At 41.5% G+C, this 20,816-nt stretch overlaps 1 protein-coding gene across 1 annotated transcript in view; it reads right to left on the bottom strand.

Annotated features, from left to right (window-relative positions):
* cadps2 (Ca++-dependent secretion activator 2) overlaps nucleotides 1-20,816 on the bottom strand; it is a 159,242-nt gene that overhangs the window by 115,353 nt on the left and 23,073 nt on the right. Inside the window, exon 2 of the mRNA XM_034879016.1 lies at nucleotides 7,819-7,932. Within this exon, the coding sequence (XP_034734907.1) occupies nucleotides 7,819-7,932 (114 nt within the window). The remainder of the gene's footprint in view (nucleotides 1-7,818; nucleotides 7,933-20,816) is intronic.

Below are 20,816 nucleotides of genomic sequence, written 5' to 3'. Positions count from 1 at the left end.
ACACACACACACACACACACACACACACACACACACACACACAGCCTGCAGGCACAGAGGCCACGCTCCTGGTGTGTTCACGGCCTCCCCGTACACCACACAGGTGTGTGTGTTTGTTTGGAAGGTAAATACAGACGTACAGCTTAACAGACTTTGAGTTGTAGTTCGTGGGATATTTACCAAGGAGGTTATGTTTTCGGTTTGGTTTATCCGTTCGTTTGGTTTGTCTGTCTGTCTGTCTGTCTGTCTGTCCGTCAGCGCTGTAGTCAAGTCACCAACCGTCAAGTCCGAGTCGAGTCTTGAGTCCCCAGTGTTTGAGTCTCGATTCCAGGTCCGATTCACCAAAGAAGAGTCTGAGTCGAGTCACTATACCTGAGTTTATGTCCAAGTCAAGTCTTCAGTCCCCAGTATTTGAGTCTTGAGTCCAGGTCCGAGTCACCAAAGAAGAGTCAGTCGAGTCACCATACCTGAGTTTGAGTCAAGTCTTGAATCCTCAGTGTCCCAAAACGTATTTAAGCCTGGTTGTGTTTATTGTTTAAAGTACTCGTGATGAAGGCCCAGAGGGAGCAAAACGTTAGTTTTATGTAAATAAATGGTAATGCTATAGCAAGAGCCGACTGAAGGATTTTTCCTTTGTTGCAAGTTGATGATATTTTCCAACGCACCTGCAGAGAAACAATTTTGGGGTGTGCGAATTGTTTTTTGAAAAGATGACTATATTTAGGGCCCGAGCGCTGACAGCGGCAAAGGCCCTATTGAAACTGAAGGAATTATTATTACGATAAATTAATTGCCATTTTGAGGGTCTTAACAGTGAAAAACTCACCAAAATTGGTGGTTGCGTCAAGTCTGGTGAAAATGTACGTCTTTACAAAATCTAAAAAAATTAAGTTTCTGCAGTACGTTTAACGTAGACTAACTGAACTTGGTACACATATCTAGCATGTCAGGACGTACATAAAACTCCATTGGAGCCATACCCTAAACCCAACAGGAAGTCCGCCATTTTGAATTGAAAGTTCAAAATTAGTGCGATTTTGGCAATTTCCACATGTTGTACTTTATCAAACTCCTCCTAGAGATTTCATCCAAATAAACTGCAAAATGTGTCTGTCCCATTGTAAGACCTTGGGAATGAAATGGTATTAAACAAAAAACTTTCCGTCATAGGGCATGGCCATGGCAGGATGGCCATTGAAACAGGAAGTGGGAGTCTCTTGAGTTTCCATTATCCAATTCAATGGAAAGTTTTCAGTATTCGTAAGAGTCCAACCCTGACGACATCTACACGACGTAATTGGCTCAAAGTCATAGTGCCATATTCAGATTTACATGACATTTAGAATGAGTGGTCTAATTGTGTAACTGAGCACAGGAGTGTAACTATCCTTTAAACACGCCCATGTACTCAGGCCACGCCCCGTTTTTAATAACATTTGAACCGTTTAGGCAGTCTTGTGTAAGGTGTCATTGGCTTCAGCAGAAAGTTCCTTCTTCATTGGTGATGTTTGGCCCGCCCCATATGCTTTGGCCACGCCCCCTTCCACAGCTCTTTCATTGGTGATGATTTGCAGTGTCTGAGTGCCGCGCAAATGCACGGTCGCAAGGAGCAACATCTGCCGCTAACTCAGAGGCGCGAGGTTACGTCCAAAGCTGCTAGCAGCTTTAATTTCAACATGTATCTAGTTTTACAGGATCTAGCGGACAGATTTCTTGGCAAAAGTGCATTAAAAAAGTGACATCTTTTACATACATTACAGTATAGCAGGTTAACAAAAGAGCTGAACTGCCGCTGCAGTACTGGCTGCTTGTATACCTCTGTATACAACCCAGATTCATCGGTTATGCACCTCCCACTCACTTTCATTTACAGTTTATTTTAATCTCTGTCAAGCCACTATCAATAAAACAATGTTTAGTGCACATGTGTTTCTCATTGACATCCTTTCACCAGCTCTAAGGGATTAATCTATTTCTGGAGGATTTCTGTGACTGTGGAAAACGGTGTTAAAAACAGAAAGTGAGAGCATCAGTGTGGTTTTAGTGCTACACCTCTACCTGCTGAAATTACGTCTGTTCTCTACTTTTTTCCTCTTTTTAGTTTTTGTTTAGACAATCAAGGATTTTCATTTGCTAATGTTAATTTTTAAGTGATGTAATTGCTCTAAATCAGTTGGTTGGTTGTGTGCTGATACTGATATTTGAATATTTTGTTTATTGTGTTTTCTTCTGAATATTGTGGACGGTCAGAGAAGGGTTTCAATCATTTATGGTCCACCGAGCTTTGTCGTCATTACTCAGAGTTCCTCATGGGGGAGACAGAAACCACGCACTGTAGCTTTAAGTCTAAAAAAATACAACGACAAAAATGCTGAGACACAGATTACTCCACAAGTTGAAATATTTGGAAGCTAAAAATGTTTGACATGTACATCAATTAGGTGAAAATCATATCACATTTCTTTAATCTTTAATAATATTTGTATCATTTGTCTTGTGAACTCATGAAAAGGTCAAAGTCTCCGGCTGAGGAGCAGTGACAAGATCTGAGAGTCAGAAAATATTGATTTTTCATAGAACACCTATCGATTCAACCTGTGACCTTCCGCTTTTGATTACCCTGCTGCCCTCCACTGCCTCCTTTTCCACATAGAGGAAGTGTGTGATTAGCGTAAGCTTAAAATGAGATGCCGGTCAGCAGATCTGACACCAGAAGGTCAGAGAGAATGTGAGAAATCCTTAGTTAAATAAAGAAAAATCTAAGTCTATGAGCTGGAGGCACTCAGTCTGAGCAGCAGCCTTACTGCTGGGCTCCACAAATGTCACACACCTGAAGCACTGGACTCCAGCTGCTAAATTACAGGTTACACACCTGCAGCTCCAGCAGAACATATATGTTCCTCTATAAATATAAACTGCAGAAAAACACATCCATTCTGTTACATAGTGCCACAGTATCCCTGATGGTGTGACAGCTACAATATGTTCAGGTCTTTTTCCCTAATAGCAATGTATCACACTGGAGAAAAGGGGCTAGGGCTGGATCCGAATCCTCACCTTGGATATTCTTATGTTGGGTAGGTATATTATTTTCAATTTTGGGATTCAAGTATTTGTTTTCCATTTCCTCAATACTGTAATAAGTTGAGAATGATTCAACGTTTGGAGAAACGCAACGCGTCCCATTGCGGGGGTCGGTCCGCCGACCAGAACTTGTCAGTGTGTTTTGAGGCCGAGTAAGAGTCCCGGACAGGAAACAGGAAACATCAATGCCTCCATTGCTGCCACATGAACGTTTTAAAAAGCCGTGAAGGTAAAAAAAGACAACGAAACACAAGCACCTAACTGGACGGGAGCTTGTGTAACAGCTGACTGTTTCATGTAACAACAACGCACAGGTGCTCTGTCTTTTTTCTTTCTCCAGTTCTCATGAAATGAAGCTGCCTTCAAGTGCGGTCGGAAATGTTAAGATCTATAAATGATCTAAAACTGACCTGGCTGAAAACAAAATTTATACAACAGTTTTTTTTGTTCTACATCAATCAGTTTTTGGATTGATCTTTTTCTCTTGAGGGGGCCATTGGTTTCATCATAGGCTTTTTTAAAGGTGGGATGGGAGAGGGAGGGGTTTACAACCCACATACGATGAAAACTGGCCAGCGCAACCACCCCTAAAACCTACAATAATTTTCTTAAGTATACATAAATACAGACATTTGAAGCATAACTTCATACAGAAAAGGCACAACTTGCTTTCTGCATCCACTAGAATGTAGAAAATGTAAGAAAGTGTTTAATGCTCAAAATAGGAATATTATTCAAAAGTGGATCTCATCGCCCCCGCCCCCCCAATGTTGAACCCAAAATTACACCCTTTGATTTCAGTTGATTTCTATAATAGGCTACTATTAGAGTAGATTCAAACTTGACCAGGCAGTGCATTCAAATGTCAACAAAACAGAAATTTTTTTCCCAGTTTACCAGAACCCGAGGCGACGGCTTCAAATAAGATGCCTATCAAAAGAAGCATCAATCAAAATCATTCAGTTTCCAATGTACAGAGAGAAGCAGCAAATCTTCATGTTGAAGGAGCTGGAACCAGAAATGATTTTAGATTTTAGAATGATAATTCACTTTAGAGCTGTATTGACAAATTGCTCAACAGAAAACTACTCCGATGATTGATTAATCGAGTCAGTGTTTGAGTCATAGAAATAAAATCAAACAAACTTTCCATCAGACATAAAAGCAGAAAGAAATCCTTATTATTAGTATGCATGATGCTTGTAACCGTCACCCTGACTGCAATCCCTTGTCATGCAAACACTGTGAAACTGAGAACGTGTTTCCCCGCAGTCAACAAAATTACCTTCATCTGACTGTGATCCGTCACATTATGACTCCATACTGCAAGACAGAAGCAATTAAAACCACTTCACCTCTCGGCGTGATGACTGATGGATGAAGACTTCATTTTCTATTTATCCCTTGAGACACAGACAGAAACACAGGATAGATAGATAGATAGATGGATAGATGTTTATTGATCCCAATGAAATGGGAAATTATAATGTTACAGCTGCAAAATCAGTCACACAGAACAGAATATAAATGAACTACTAGGATACAATATACATACATACATACATACATACATGAAATAATAATAGGATAAAATACAAGAACAAGTGTTTGAATATATACAAGTTCCGGAAAAAAACTGTGCAACTGCTTGAATAGTATGTTAAATATGCGGATAAACCTATTGTGCAGGTTGCACTTAGTGCAGTATTGTGGTGTCTTAGAGTCTTATCTAGCACCCAGTGATGACGTGTTAGAGTTATTCTGCCTGTGGCAGGAAGGATTTCTTGTAGCGGTCCGTGCAACATTGAAGATGTTGGAGCCTCTTAGAGAAGGTGCTCCTTTGTTGGACCAGTGTGGGGGGGTAGGAGAGGGTGGTCGGGGTTATCCATGACCGATAACAGCATCCTAAGTCCACCTCCTCACAGTCCTTTTGTGGACAGGCTGCCGCAGGACAAGAGGAACATACTTAAGAGACCGCAAGACAAGGTTGTGATCAGATTTGCCAAGGGGGGGGGAGGGCAGAAGCACTGTAAGCAACCTTGGCATTTTGCATGCAGGAGGTCCAAAGGTGCATTGTGTTTTGCAGCTGCATTGTCTCTTGTGAGGCACTTAATTTATTGTTGAAAGTCCGGGAGAGATTTTTCCAGAGAAATATGATTAAAATCCCCAGTGATAACCATGAAGGTGTGGGGCTGTGAATGACGTCAGCAGCTGTCTCCACATCAGCAGATGGTGGAAGGTAAGGAGCGATCACCATGGCGGACGTAAACTCCCTCGGTAAATAATAAGGATGAAACGCCACAGCCAGCAGTTCAATGTCCGGGCTACAGAAACGTTCCTTCACATTCACATGTCTGGGATTGCACCACTTTTCACTCACATACAGTGAAAATATGAATACCTAACATCCTAAAGTGCCTAGAGCTGGTCAAAAACCTCTGGAGAGAACGGCCAATAAATCATTGTTTCATCAGCAGATGGTTTGTCCCTTCAGTCTGTAAATCCAACATCAGATTTGTCCCTTCAGTCTTTGAAGGTAACGTCACTTTGCCCATTTAGTCCGTAAAGCTAACGTCACTTTGCCCATTTAGCCTGTAAAGCTAACGTCACTTTGCCCTTTTAGTCCGTAAAGCTAACGTCACTTTGCCCAGTTAGCCTGTAAAGCTAACGTCACTTTGCCCATTTAGTCCGTAAAGCTAACGTCACTTTGCCCATTTAGCCTGTAAAGCTAACGTCACTTTGCCCATTTAGTCCGTAAAGCTAACGTCAGTTTGCCCAGTTAGTCTGCTAAGCTAACGCCACTTTGCCCATTTAGCCTGTAAAGTTAACGTCACTTTGCCCAGTGAGTCTGCTAAGCTAACGTCACTTTGCCCATTTAGCCTGTTAAGCTAACGCCACTTTGCCCATTTAGCCTGTAAAGCTAACGTCAGTTTGCCCAGTTAGTCTGCTAAGCTAACGTCAGTTTGTCCCTTCAGTCTGTAAAGCTTGTCCAGGGGCAAGTTCAGCCTGAAACAAAACACAGCAACATTTTTTATTAAAATTTAAATGGTTGTGCCTTGAACGGAGGTGCCCTGCGTGTGCAAGCGCGCCGCCTTTTTAATACCACAACTTTACATAGGTTACACGTTGTTGCTGATTGGTTAACATCACTGACACACCCACCAACTAAGACAAACGTATCTTGCCGGTGGCATTTTGTCTTAAACGTTTTTTTGGAAACATGTCGTTCAACCAGGAAACTGGAACTAAATTGTGCAAAGCTGATTGAAGATTTAACATGCCCTTTTACTATGTAGAGCTAAAGTAAAAAATGACCCTCCAAGAGACAATTTCAGTAAATCGGACCGGAGAGATCCAATAGGTTCATTTTTTGGATGTCTTGGCATGTTTGGATCTGTAATTTTACTAACAAAAACTGAATGAGGTTATATATCCTGTGCAAATTGCTCTCTTCTCATTTAAAATCACATTCATTTAAGTAGACAAGTCATGAGTCCCTTTTCTCTAGAACTCTTTCCAGAAACAAAAACTCCTTTAACAATCTTATTGACTTATTAGACTCGCTGGAGATCCGCTGCTGACACAGATTTCAACAGACCGTGTCTCATCATCATGCATCAAGAGCTAAATTATGGACAAGATGCTAATAAGGAAAGCAGAATAGCAGCAGAGCAGTCACGACGTCTTATGGGTGTTAATTAATGAGTCTGTTGGACAGACAGGAGGACATGTGCGGTATGGGACAAATGACAGGAGGACTGCAGGACAGCCATTAATGACACAGCAGCTACGGTCTCTGTACCTTTATGCTTGTATTTGCATTAAACCTACTCAGGGTGTATTTTCTATTTTTAAACAGTCAAACTTAAACTGTCTGTGAGGATGATGCAAAACGTAGGAGCAGAGCGGATCATAGATCCTCTTGTGTTTCTCTGCTGTGACAGCCCTCTTTCCTCATGTGGAACATCTGCATTGTGTTCATATGATGAATGAAAAACAGTGCAAATCCTTGCTGTTGTTTTTATGTGTGTGCAGGGTGGTGATGCCCCGTTACTGATGCTCTGACTCCACAAAACGATATATGATGCCTCGGGAGGACATTTGAAACATGACAAGCGTTTTGTGCCCAATCTCATTGGGACAATGGTGGCCACTGAGGAAGACAAGTCGTCTTACTTTGATCATTGGGCTTATCTGCAGCAGAGTTTCAGGGGCATCCCCTCGTCTCAGAGTTGCAATTAAGGAGACAAGCTGTAAGTGGCTGATAAGATCTCCATCTCATGCCAGATGAGAAGGCACATCAGCAGGGGGGGAGATAGAGGGGGAGATGGAGGGACAGGAGCAACAGATAAGAGACACGGAGTGCAAAAATTGAATAATAAGAGTAAGGAAATTCACTGTAATCTGTGCTCACAGCTGTACTCCAACACAAGTAGAGGTGGGAGGGTTTGGAACAGTGACTAGGTCTCACGTTCTTAAATAAAATCCCCGGTTCCTTCCCTTGCTTCCCATCCTGACGGAACATCAAGCAAGAAAAAGACTGACCTGGACTGAGCTTTATGACCAGCTTACACCAAGCGAATGAGACGACAGAAGCACGCCCAACTCTGCCAAGACTCTCAGGACTCCATTCAGATGTCGGAAATAAGTTGGTGACAGTGGAATCACTGGGAAAATCGGTCCTTGTAAGATCAGCGTAAGAGTAGAATCAAAAGGGGGACAAAATCGCCTCACCTCATGGTAGCTCCTAACGGCGTTGCAGAAAGCTTCGTCCGCCACGATCTGAGTTTCCCCGTTGAGGAAGGCCAGGAAACGCTCCTTCACCGCCTGCAGCTGCTGCTTGTTCACCTGAGAGGGACGAGAGAGAGGATAGAGAAGGAAAAGGAAGTGAAGTTTAGAGGGGGTTTGGGTAATCAATAAGAAACAGATGGAGAGGAAGAAGCAGAAGATGATGATAGGAAGGAATGACAGATGAGAAAAAGAACAAGTACAAGATTAGACTCATTGTTAAAGTCTGACAGCGTCATTACAAGAGAAGAGGCTCATTATCTAACAAATGCCTTTCAATAGAAACCGAAACCGAATCCTCCAGAAACAACGTAGGGAGACGAATGTGTCTCACTGTGGCTGGAAAAAGACTCGAAGGTCTTCCCGTTAACCCCAAACTTGTCCTTCCAGGTGAAAATTGAAAAATTTTCTGATTTATTTGTCACTTTTTCCATGCTCTTGGCGCTTTTTTAAAAACCTGAGCTGGTTTATTAAGAGGTTTCCTTATTCTTATTCTTGGAATTCATGGTCAACAAACCTCCTTTATATCAAATTACACATACGTTTTTAAGTTAAAAAGGCAGAAATAATGAATTATTTTGACTAATAGTTAAGATCAGAGTATGCTGAGTGGATCACAGAGGTTAATATGTCAAAGTTTAGTCCGGATACCGTTTTGAAACCATTAAACTAAAGAATACAAATGCTAAAAGACTAAATGAAACACCCAAACAAATTCAATGAAAGGAACGTTGTATGGAATCATTCATGTTATTTTTGGGAAATTCTTTCGAAAGAAATCCATATTTCTGACATAAAACACTTTGGAATGGGGCAATTTGACCCGAGGACAACACAAGGGTTAAAAGGACCTAAGATACGGGTTCATTTTCTCCCAAAAGTCTCTTTATAGTCATATTTTTGTTGTTCTGCCTCCCAGGCTACATATAGAGGCTGTCCTACCTTACTGGTGACGGTTGTTGGATCAGCAATATCCTTTATTGTTCTGAATCAACTCAGAAATGGCAAAAATATATAACTGTATGCTAATAAAAAAAAGGTGTGTTGAGAGAACAAAAAAAGAGCAACTCAACCATAAGATAGCTAGCAGTACCTTGTAGTTCATCTGATAAAGCAGACGTATCACTTTGGTCCAGGCTTGTATTTAGGGGTTTCTAATAGAACATGCATGAATATCCCTATGTCTGTCACTTCCAAAAGCCCCCCGGTCTACTCCGATTGCTGGAGAAATATGCCACATCTTTTGTAAACAGCGGTTGTCAACCAGCTGATGGAGATGCTAAAACGCGGGGGCACTAATGAGCATGTGACATGCACAGGAAGGGGAGCCGAATCTGAATGTTTAATTGCTGGGTTCTGTTCTGATGTAGGCAGCCCGCTAAATAATTGGGTTGTCTTATTTTACAAGTTTTGGATTGGTAGCGCACAAGCACTGAAAAAATGAGTTTATCATCATATGTTCAAAAACTTGCTTGAAGCATTAAAACAGTGCTTTGTGTTGGAGTTTGTGACATTCTAAAATCATACTTCTGACACAAAGATTTTAATTTTCACTGTTAATCGCTATCTGTTCCCCAAAAAAATCTGTTTCATTGACTAATTAATTGGTATTGGCCTTGAAAAAACAGTATCGGTCGATCCCTAGACACAACTGAAGTATTTTGATGATAGTTGTACTTCATCACCCAGAAATAAGATTTTTAATGCCGATACCAATACAAATATTGGGTTATTTTATTTATTTTTATATATATATATATATATATATATATATATATATATATATATATATATATATATATATATATATATACACACACACACACATTTTTTTTAAAACGTGTTTAAAACAGATTTCCTCACATTAGTCATTTGTAGTTATTTATAAGTTCTCACTAAAATATTGATAATAATTTGTTTTATTGTAACAGAACATCAAAATATATTAAAGTTCTGATAAAATGTATACAAATACAAACTTAAGATAACAAACTTTAAGTCCTTTGAACAAAAACATTAACAAAAAAAAGAAAAATCAGTGTTGCCAACAGGATGTTGTAGAGTCCTTTTCAAAAAAACATTTTAATAATGGATAATTCATCAAGTCCTACATCAAGAAAAAGGGGCAAATATGATCTGCTGCCTGTTTCTCACACGTGAAGTTGAGATTTCAAGACGTCCCCTGTGGTTTTCGGAGATGTTGACGGGTGAGACCCATCGACCGCCTCACCTACCATCCATCTCTTCATCTATCCACCACATTTAAGTCATCAAACACTAACAGCATTTTTCAGAGGAGCAATTCTCAGCAGAGCAGTCATGCCAGAAGAAATCATTCCCGAAAATGTCACCGGTCCTGGTGTTTTCTGCCCAGTGAACCACGGCTGACACATTGTGTTGCAGGAGAATTTTAAGTTTTCATGAGCGGCCGAGGCGCCAGAAGCCGCGGCTCATAAGCTGCATATTTATGAGGCGTCGGGAGGGCGGCGGCGGCGGCGTCAGGGGCAAATTAAACCATTATTCTTCCGCTTGTTGCAACACTGCCAGCTACAAATACGTTCTGAGAAGACGGGAGTCAAAGCGCCAATTTCAGCTGCACGAAGTGAGCAGGCTTATCTCCTGCTGACAGCTTTTTGTGTGGGCTTCCGAGGCTTTTCTGTGTCTAAATGGAGCCGCCGCGGTTCGCCTTTAACCACAGGCGAAGAGAAGGGCGAATTCATGGCAGGCAGCAGGTCGTGACCGCATTGAAAATGTATCACCCTCCATCTAACAGGTTGGAAATGTGACGCAAAGTGCATTACAGATAATGAAACTCCGGTCCGAGTGAAATATGTAACGAGTGTGACTGCAGCTGCCGCCTGAGGAGATATTCGTGCTAAAAACATGCATGAGTCAGACCGGTTTTTAGATCTGCTTTAATGACACGATTACACAGCTCTGAGCAGAGAGAAGAGTGCAAAGAGACAGCCAGCAGACGTTAAAACAACAGAATTAAAGTAATTAAAGCTATATCTAATAGAAATGTACTGAGCCCTGGAGGTGTCATAGTGGGGGGGGGGGGTGAAAAAAGATCTTGACTGTTTTTTGCAAAATCTCAACTTTGTTTTGGTCGACAAATGCCCAAATTTTGACCCGGAAAGACAACAAGGTCATGGTCGACGGGAAGACAACACAAGGTTAAAAAAAAAAAAAAATCTAAGCAAAATTTTCACGCCATGGGAACTTTAAGACAGTGATTTTCACCGCCAAAAACTGATTTGTAGTCTTAATTCAGTCGCATCCATCTTTTCAGAGCAGACAGACGCACAAGTGCATGATGTGCTTTCTTCCGCTAAATAGAAATACTCTGCAACTACTGTACAGTAAAAGCTCTTCCTGTTCTGAAGCCTGTTCTTTTGGCAGAATGTTAGAGCCTCTCTTTCTTTTTCAGGTGACTGCAGAAATAATGGCTTCCCTCTTACGGATGTATTACGCGAAGGCAACGATGGGTGAACACCTGAAAAGAAGCTGGATGTTCTCTGTGAAAAGCCACCTGTCACAATTCACTTGAATGTCTGTTCATGCCGCCACATCTCCCCCGGCTTTGTCCGGGAAATGGATTTAAGTGGAGGATGCACATCTGTGCTCCATCAGACACAGAAAGCATCCAGGTGGAGGCGTAGTAGAACCATTTGGAGGTCAGCGTGTCAACATGTCTAAAATGTCTGGGCCGTGTTGGCTCTCAGCGAGCCGAGATGATTAACTCACCGACCTCCTCTCCCCCTACCAACCCTCACGGTCCCTCACATCCACCTCAGCCGGTCTCCTCTGCACTCACAAGTCCAAACCCCTGCAGGTTTGGGGACAGAGCCTTCTCCAGGGCAGCTCCCAGGGTCTGGAACTCCCTCCCACCAGAGACCCCCACCTCCGAGTCCCTCACAATCTTCCAGTCCCGCCTCAAGACCCATCTTTCACCTCTGCCAATCTGTAGCATTACGCAATACGTAGTTTTTTTTTATTTTCATTTAATCCAAACACTCTGTATATCTTTATCTGTATTTATATTTCCATTACAAGTACTAACTTTTTCAATATTATTTATGGTCACAGGTGAATATAACGTACATTATGGTTACCTGCTTCTGCTTTATCACTTTAATTACATATTCAATTTAATTTTAACGTCACTTACTACAATGCAATGTTGTTTTCTTGCACTACGGCAACCGCACTTTACTTTACAAAACCTTTATTTGGCGCCACTTTACTTCCGTCTACCTTCTGCACGTTGTCTGTTGTTTGCCTGTTTTTCTTGTGTGTTTACATGTTTGTTTGTTTTGCTTTCATTGTAGAAAATGCTGCTGTAATAGGGTAATTTCTCCGCTGTGGGATAAATAAAGTATCATCTAATCTAATTATTTAGTTATTTTTTAGCAGATGTCTTAGTTACAACAAGATTGATCTAGCAAAGCAATTATGCTGTTTACATAAACTACCGGTCAAAGGTTTGGGGTCACTTCGAAATTTCCATGGCACGCCATAAGAGACCAAACAGCAGCTGAGATCAGTTGCATTGCCTTTTTAACCAGGGCTCAGTTTTCAGATTACATCGTGTGCTAACCTAACTGCAAAAGGGTTTAAAATGATAGATCATAAACAGAATGTGCCTTTGGAACAGCGGATGAATGGCTGCTGAAAATGGGCAACATAGAAATTGCATTACAATTTAAGATAACGTTAGCTTTGTACAGATTATGGGATTTCCCAAACTGAATAATTTATACACACACACACACACACACACACGCTACCGGTCAAACGTTGGCTTAAGTTGACCGGCTGACTGAACAGGAAGGCTAGAAATCATCTGTTGCTTTTTCTTTTCTTTAAGTCTTTTTTATTTTGAGAACTAATCGCCCCCCACAATAAGAATACAGTTTGATAATAACTGTCGTTTTGTTGGTAACCATCGCTGTACAATAACAGGACATCAGTGCTGTAGTGTGGTCCTAACCGCATCAATGTGCCAACAATGACGTTAAATCAAACACACTTGTATAATATTGCTCAAGTAACTAACACAACCACACTTAAAAAACATCAGAACTATCCCTTTAAAATGACTGAAAGTGAATCCAAACATTACTGAATGGTATCAGTATCGGGTTCTCATGCAGAACAAATAAACTGGGTATTGAGCCGGAGCGACGCCTCCTCAGGAGATATGATTCAAGCCAACCGGACAGCCAGTCAAAGGCAACTGTCAAGCTGTCAATCATAATGAAACAATGCAACAACAACGAAAACTCATCTAAAAGCAAGATGTCAAACTGACAACATTCATCAGCTGTGAAGAAGGACAAAATAAACCCCAAAAACCACACGTGCTGTCACAGTAAATTTTCATTTCAAAAGATCGTTTATTAATAAAGTTATTGGAGGCAAAATGGCTGCAGCCTTTCTATAATGCAACACAATCAGTTCAGACCTGAGCGGTGTTCAAATGTTACCAAGTCTTACTTTTCTAACCAAGAAACCTTTTTTTTTCAAAGTCTCCCCAGAGGACCCATGATACGATCACATCACCATACTGTGAGGGACCAAGAAGTTAAGCATGAGGAGTCACAAGAGAAATTCAAAAGTAAGAGTTTTTATTTCCCAAAAATAAGTTAGAACAACATAAAGATAATGTTTGGGCCTTTAAACAAGGTCAAATAAACAGACAGCAACTGAAGCTCTGAACATAAGAGACTCAAAAACATCCAACTGACCTAACAAAGAAACAAAGGGGGCTTATATATCGGCGGATCAAACCAATTTAAACACACAGGGGGAGACAAACAATAACTGCAAACTAACTTCAGAAACAAATAAGGCCAAACCTTCCTAAAAATGTATTCCAAATAAAATAAACTTTAACTTATCTTATCTCAACAAAGATTACTCTATATAACATCTAAACCCAAGAATACCTACAGTGAGAATAAAGCTACCCCCCCCAGGACATTTCAACTAGTGGTATTGTCCAATTAGGCCACCTCCCCTATAAAGCTGCTCCTTGAACTGGTAAGCTCTAAAGAAAAACTGGTTATATAACAGCATGAACATCCAAAAGTAACTAATAGTGCGCGATACTGTCAATAAATCAAATAAAGCGTGATGCATGTGAAATGAAACAAGTGTCCTCTAAGTTATTTGTAACTGAATAAATGGTTGCAACAAATGAAGATGTCAAAACAATAACACATCAACTAAAACCAAGGAAAAATATAAGTGCACGAGGTCACCGCTCTTAAGCTGGTTGTGTGGCCATGACAAAACTTATGTCTCGATAATTAATCAGGATTTTTAATCATATTGAGATATTCTGGAATATGGGGCGATGGCGCAGCGGATGTGACACATGCCTTTACTAAGGGAGACCCCCAAATGTAAAACTGACATTTACAACGACGCAATAACAGTGGAAAGAGAGCTACTTAACTCCTTTGTCTCAGTCACACATATAAACACACACACGCACATGCACACACACACACACACCCACACACCCTTCTCTATCAACAGCATTGCTAACGCTGCAGCAGCGTCGTTTGATTGACAGCTAAGCTTCAGTCGACGATCCATGACGTTAGAACCGGGCTTTCGGCAGAATCTTTGCCCATTTAGACCGAAGCAGGGGTACACATGTACACATACATACATGCATGGATGTAGTTTTATCTGTGATAATACAACCGGATACCAGTTGGTATTGTTGAATCTTACACCCCTACGCCTTAGTAATTGTAAGTGTTTAATTGAAAGGAGCACTGAGTCAAACTGCAGTACAGTGGCATGATTAATTGCCAGAGCATTCGTGTAACAAGGCACAAGTCTGGAGAAGGCTAAAAGTAGAATTTTCATACATTAATCAGCACCTTGGTAACAGCTGTGCACAACACCTGCTAAACCTGCTAAACCCGCTAAAAACAGCTCTGATGTTGGTGTTCCCGGTGAAGAGGAGATGTTTCCAGGTTACAGCAGAGACGAGAACTTTAACGGCTGTCACGTTTTCCAGCTGAGACGGGCGAGTATCCGACCCGCTGCTGGAGACCAATGAGAGGGGGTGACGACGTTTAAGCAGAGGTGTGTGTGTGTGTGTAAGTGTGTGTGTGTGCGCACGCTTATTATGTGGTGCACAGTCATGTTTGTTAATGCTTAGGGCTTTAATTTGAGTTGAGATGATGGGTGATCCAGGACCGTTTACAGCTTATGTGGGCAGCAGCAAGGACCTCCCTTTGGCGGATCAATATTGCGGTGTGTGTGTGTGTGTGTGTGTGTGTGTGTGTGTGTGTGTGTGTGTGTGTGTGTGTGTGTGAAAAACCACTTCTACTCGTTCCCGGTAGCACTTAGGGCTGTCAGGTTGCAGCTCTGGTGAGAGAACATGAACCGAGCAAGGGCGAGGAATATCTGTCAGACGTCTTAGATTAATGGGTGGGGGGGGGTTAATTATATCAGACTGCAATTCCAAGGCTGCCGCTTTTAGCAGAAGACACCTGCCTAGATCTCCTGTCTGGTCCGTAAACCAACCGGCTCTGCAGTTCTCTCTCAGCTCGGCTTCTCTCTCTGTCTGCAGCCCATGAGCAAGGCAGCCGGACGCAGCCAGGGAAGGAGAGACGGGATAGTTTTCCTCTTTTTAGGATAATCAACCTTTTCGTACAACTTGGATCTTGTCTTCATTGTTGCGTCCATCCTTTCGATCAGTAATAACACCGCCATCCATCCATCGGTGAGGTCACTAGAAAGGAGTCTGATACCGCGTTTAGGTCCGGCGGGTCGCCAGGACAACGGGAACCCCCCACCAGGCCAGACATTGCACCAAATATCAATTTTGTTTCCCCTTAATTAATTCTGCAGTGACACAGCTCGATTAGTCCACGAACCAGGCAACTGTCTGTGGTGAGTGGACGCCCGGGACAGCAGGACAGGCCAGAGTACGGCTGGGTACCAAAACGCGGTCCCAATAGGACACCGATGCGGACGAAATTGGTGGTAACGAGACCAAATAAGAACAAAAACTCCAGTGCCTTATTTCAGTGCCTTGACTTTACATTTCAATCAGCAGCAGGGAACGTTAGCCAACCTTTAGCTAGCCGCTGGATGAAACAGGGAAAATGCTAACAGCTAACGTTAAACAGTGTAACGTTAGCCTACCTTTGGCTAGCCGCTGGATGAAACAGGGAAAATGCTAACAGCTAACGTTAAACAGTGTAACGTTAGCCTACCTTTAGCTAGCCGCTGGATGAAACAAGGAAAATGCTAACAGCTAATGTTAAACAGTGTAACGTTAGCCTACCTTTAGCTAGCCGCTGGATGAAACAAGGAAAATGCTAACAGCTAACGTTAAACAGTGTAACGTTAGTCTACCTTTAGCTAGCCGCTGGATGAAACAGGGAAAATGCTAACAGCTAACGTTAAACAGTGTAACGTTATCCTACCTTTAGCTAGCCGCTGGATGAAACAGGGAAAATGCTAACAGCTAACATTAAACAATGTAACGTTAGCCTAGCTTTAGCTAGCCGCTGGATGAAACAGGGAAAATGCTAACAGCTAACATTAAACAACAGCTAACGTTAAATAATGTAACGTTATTTATTTTATTTATTTATTTATTAAATAACAATAAATTGTCATTGCAAGATAAAAATGCTCAAAAGTACGAAAAAACTAAAAATGTTACTTTCATTCATTTCGCAACGCTTTTAGTGATCTGTTCAATGAAAGAATTTTGGACAACATGAGCTGTCTGCACCGAGTACACTTCAACATATTTTATTCATCCAGGCAACGATCTCCAATCGGTCCCGAAATGTCAGTAAATGCCGTAAACGTATTCTTCGTTAATCTTTACAATCATTTACAGGAAAAAACAAGCAGCAAATTCTGCACCGAGTGCACTTTAACATGTTTTATTCATCATAAGTAATACCGTTGTTGCAATATTAAACGATTTTATTGCATGTTGTATATTTCCCTTACACTGTGCAGCCGAAGTTGAAACTCCACAAGACCACACATCCCATAATGACCATCAGGGATGTGAGCTAACACTAAGCCACGCAAGATAGCTCCCGTTGCACTGCTGCCCCGATGTTTTTCTGTCAAACTCTGAATGTTTTTTACATTCCTGAGCGCCAAACGGTTCCCATTACCTCCGATTCTCGTCTCAGTCTTATCTCCTGCACACAGACATTAGTCCGTCTGTGCAGCTCTGGGAGCGAGGGCCATCGTTCCCCGAAGACACACACTTCCTCCCCTCCCTTTATAAACACCAGCAGCTGACCGCCGCGGCCTATCAGCAGCCACACAGACACCTGACCCCCATACTGGTCTGATAAACCACATTTCTGTGTGTTTAAGGCATTACAACACACACACACACACACACACACACACACACACACACACACACACACACACACCTTGCATTGCCAGACCTATCTCCACACAGCACTGCGGACATGGGTCTGGCTACACCACAGATGCACCCTGGGACAGGAGGAAAGAAACCTCTCTGGGTTCTTTGCATTTCTTTAAACCAATCACAATGGTCTCAGGCGTCGCTAGGCTCCAGACGCGGCGACGGTGGCTCTGCAAGCTCGTCTTGGTGAGGAACTCGTCTTGGTGAGGAACTCGTTTTGGTGGAACGAATGCACCCCGCGAAATAAAACGCCAGATGCAATATTAAATGAAGTCAACTGTTCACACAAAACAGTAACGTAAGCCATTTAAATTAGTCGGATACACGGTTAAACCTCGTTTGCCATTACCGGTGCACCGCCGCGTGTTCTCCGCCCATCAGTCACCAATCGGCCCCAAAATGTCCCAGTTAGATAATAAAAGCTGTAAACACATTTCATTCACAGAAAAACAAGAAGCGGGCATGCCTTGTTGCAAAACTCGCTAGCGCCAAGTTGCTGCTGTTGTTTCGATTGTTTGAAGCGATTTTGAGAACGTCAACACACAGAGCGGAAGGAGTTTTAAATCACTTTTAAAAACCCATCTTTTTGCACTGGCTTTTAACACAAGCTGAGCTGTGACATTTTGTTGTTGTATTGACTTGAGCAAAGCTTTTTAGTTGTTGTATTTTTGTTGTTTTTGGTATATTCAGTTTGGGGCACTTTGGGGCGGTAGCGACTGTTTGTAAATGTGCTCTATAAATAAACCTTGACCTTGACCTTGAAGGAGAGGGGCAAAGCAGGATATGCGGCGCAATGTCAGGCTTTATCCTGGATATGTCCTTTCGTTGCTTCGGATCCGAGTCACACTGACCTTTCTGTTGAAAATGGTGTCAGATCATCTTCAACTACAGGTCAGTGAAGCTCTGAGAGTCGTTCTATTAGGAGGGAAAATGTCCGACTCGAGGAATGTGTCCGACGAAAACATTACACTCACTACTTTCTTACACTGCTGTCAGAAAAACTCAAAACTCAAATATCTGCTTCCTTCATTTTCTCTCATCCATCGTTTTCTTTACTAAGTGCTGCAGTTTCCAGGGTCTCGCTGACATTCACAATTTATAAATCGGACAGAATGACCGAGACGGTGGAAGACTTTTTTTTGGGTGCTTCTGTCCAGTTCCATCCAGTTCGCTATACACAGACTCTTTCCCCACAGTGGACATTGTCATTAATGATTTAGGTGACCCCATGACACTTCCTCTAGCACCACATCCAGGTAAAACCTTAAAGATGTAACCTACCTACCAACCTCTTGTAATCCTGTCCAAAACATAACGTCTACTGAACTTCCTTTACCCTCAGGACAAAATGTCAACATTGCAAATAAAGATGTGACTACACTCCAAAACACGGTGTTGGATACGGACGTAATCCGCACACGGGGAGCCATTTTACATCACGTTAACCCGCAGAAACCCAGCAGCTACACGCGTGCTGACGGTGAGAAACGGTGTCACAATAATCACATCATCTAATCAACATGAATGCCCAAAGAAAACCTTGGAAAACCCCTTCATTTTCCAAAGTTATACTTAATAGAAAAGAAGGTATATTGTTCATTGATTTCATGCTCCAGTTCCATCCAGATAAAAGTGCTCAGCACAGAGATGAAGTGCATTTAAGTCCCCCCCCCCCCGACAACCCTCCACTCTCCATTGACTTGCATTGAGTGAAGGTGCATCCTCGTCGATTTGGTCAGCTAATAAACTGCAGAAAATAGCTATAAAGTCTTATCAAGTGTGCAGCTAGTGTTACAATCCAAGAGCTGTAACAATTCAAAATGTTTGCTTACAATTAGTTGACTCAGAATTGCCGATTGTATTACAATATAATGCAATTGTCTCTTTCAGTCAAATTTAAAAATATCTATGCATCACTTTTGGAAACAAATTGTTTTAAATGAATTTCAGGATCAATCTGTTAAGCGACCCTAATAAAGTAATTAATACTACATGTAAAAAGCCAATTAGGTAAACATCGCCTCTTTATTATATTATTTTACTCTGAAAAATCTATTGAGTCACCAACAACAAAAGACATATATGGTCTAACAATCACTTTTATAATTACCATTTGGCATATTTAAAGCACAAACATTTACCAGTCACACGCCTTATGGATCTAAGCTAATGTTAGGTTAAAGATTAAAGAAAAATTGACAATTAGACAATTGTGCAATAAGTGTTACAGGCCTATCAATAACAATATTTGACACCAAGACAGCGGTTACCAGTGCGGCCACATAAGGGGTCGTGTTTGGGTCTGGTCCATCCGTACCATTCCCCTCCCTGGGTAATTCATCATTTATGCTTTTCTCCTAAATATACATTGCTGCCTCATTTACAGTAGACACAGGCATGGATTTTAAAATGAGAATTCATCACATACAGGTGTGAAAAACCAATCCCCGCCTGACTCTCCCATTTCAAACTGTCAGGAATCATTAAACTTCTGTCCTAAATCTCCATCAGTTAGACAAGCTGTCAACAACTCAACCTATCCAGGTAACGAGCTGCCCCGCAACACCTGCGCAGGATCGCATACAAGTTGCAACAGAAAGAGTGTATCGAGGGTTTGTCAATTTATTTAGAAGGAAGGTTTGTGCCACAAGTTAGTTTCAAGAATATATAAAAATGAACAGCAATTTAGGAGAAAGCATGTCTAGCTCATGAGACGAGACACGAGATCTGGTTCACAAGATCAATACGAGACAAGATTTTAAACAGAACACGAAGAAATAAGACTGGAAGAATAGTCCTTTATTCAATCGAAAGTCACCAAACGAACAACGAGCACTGAAAGATTTTCCACAAAGTCAACGCTCTCCTGTTTAACTCGAAGTTACACGGTTGCTTATTCCATGTTGGGGGGGGGGGGGAGAAAGTCTCTTCACTCAGAGAACTCGGGTTACAACGTAACTAAACGTTTTCTGGCAGTAGTTGGGACCGCTGAGACCAAATGTTGTGTACTTGAATGTGTCATTCTACAGTAGACAGAGAGAAAAAAAAGCTTATTTTATTGTTTAACCTTGATTACAAATTAATTACCATCATACACTCAATATAGGGCTGAACGATCGTGGCCAAAATGATAATCACGCTTATTTCGATCAATATTGAGATCACGATTAATCATCCCGATTCACGTTAATTTTAACCACACCAAATTTTATAGTCACATAGGTTATTTATAACTGCTTTTACATCAATATTGTGCTACATTCCTCTTATGTTGAAGTTTTATGTTGTGCACACACACACACACACACACACCTGCAAGACATGTAAATAAAAATTATCAGAAATAAATAGCCTAGGATAGATATAAAAAAAAGAATAAGTATCTCTATTAAAGCTCGTTAACTGGTGTTCAACAATAACTGATTAAAAGAGCATGAAGAAAGAGGGAGAGGGAGAGAGAGGGAGAGAGGGAGGGAGAGAGAGAGGGAGAGAGAGAGAGGGA

This window comes from Etheostoma cragini, chromosome 8, assembly GCF_013103735.1.
Source record: "Etheostoma cragini isolate CJK2018 chromosome 8, CSU_Ecrag_1.0, whole genome shotgun sequence".
NCBI classification, from domain to species: Eukaryota; Metazoa; Chordata; class Actinopteri; order Perciformes; family Percidae; genus Etheostoma; species Etheostoma cragini.
Note: the sequence above shows the minus strand (reverse complement) of the source record. Positions and strands in the feature narration are given on the sequence as shown.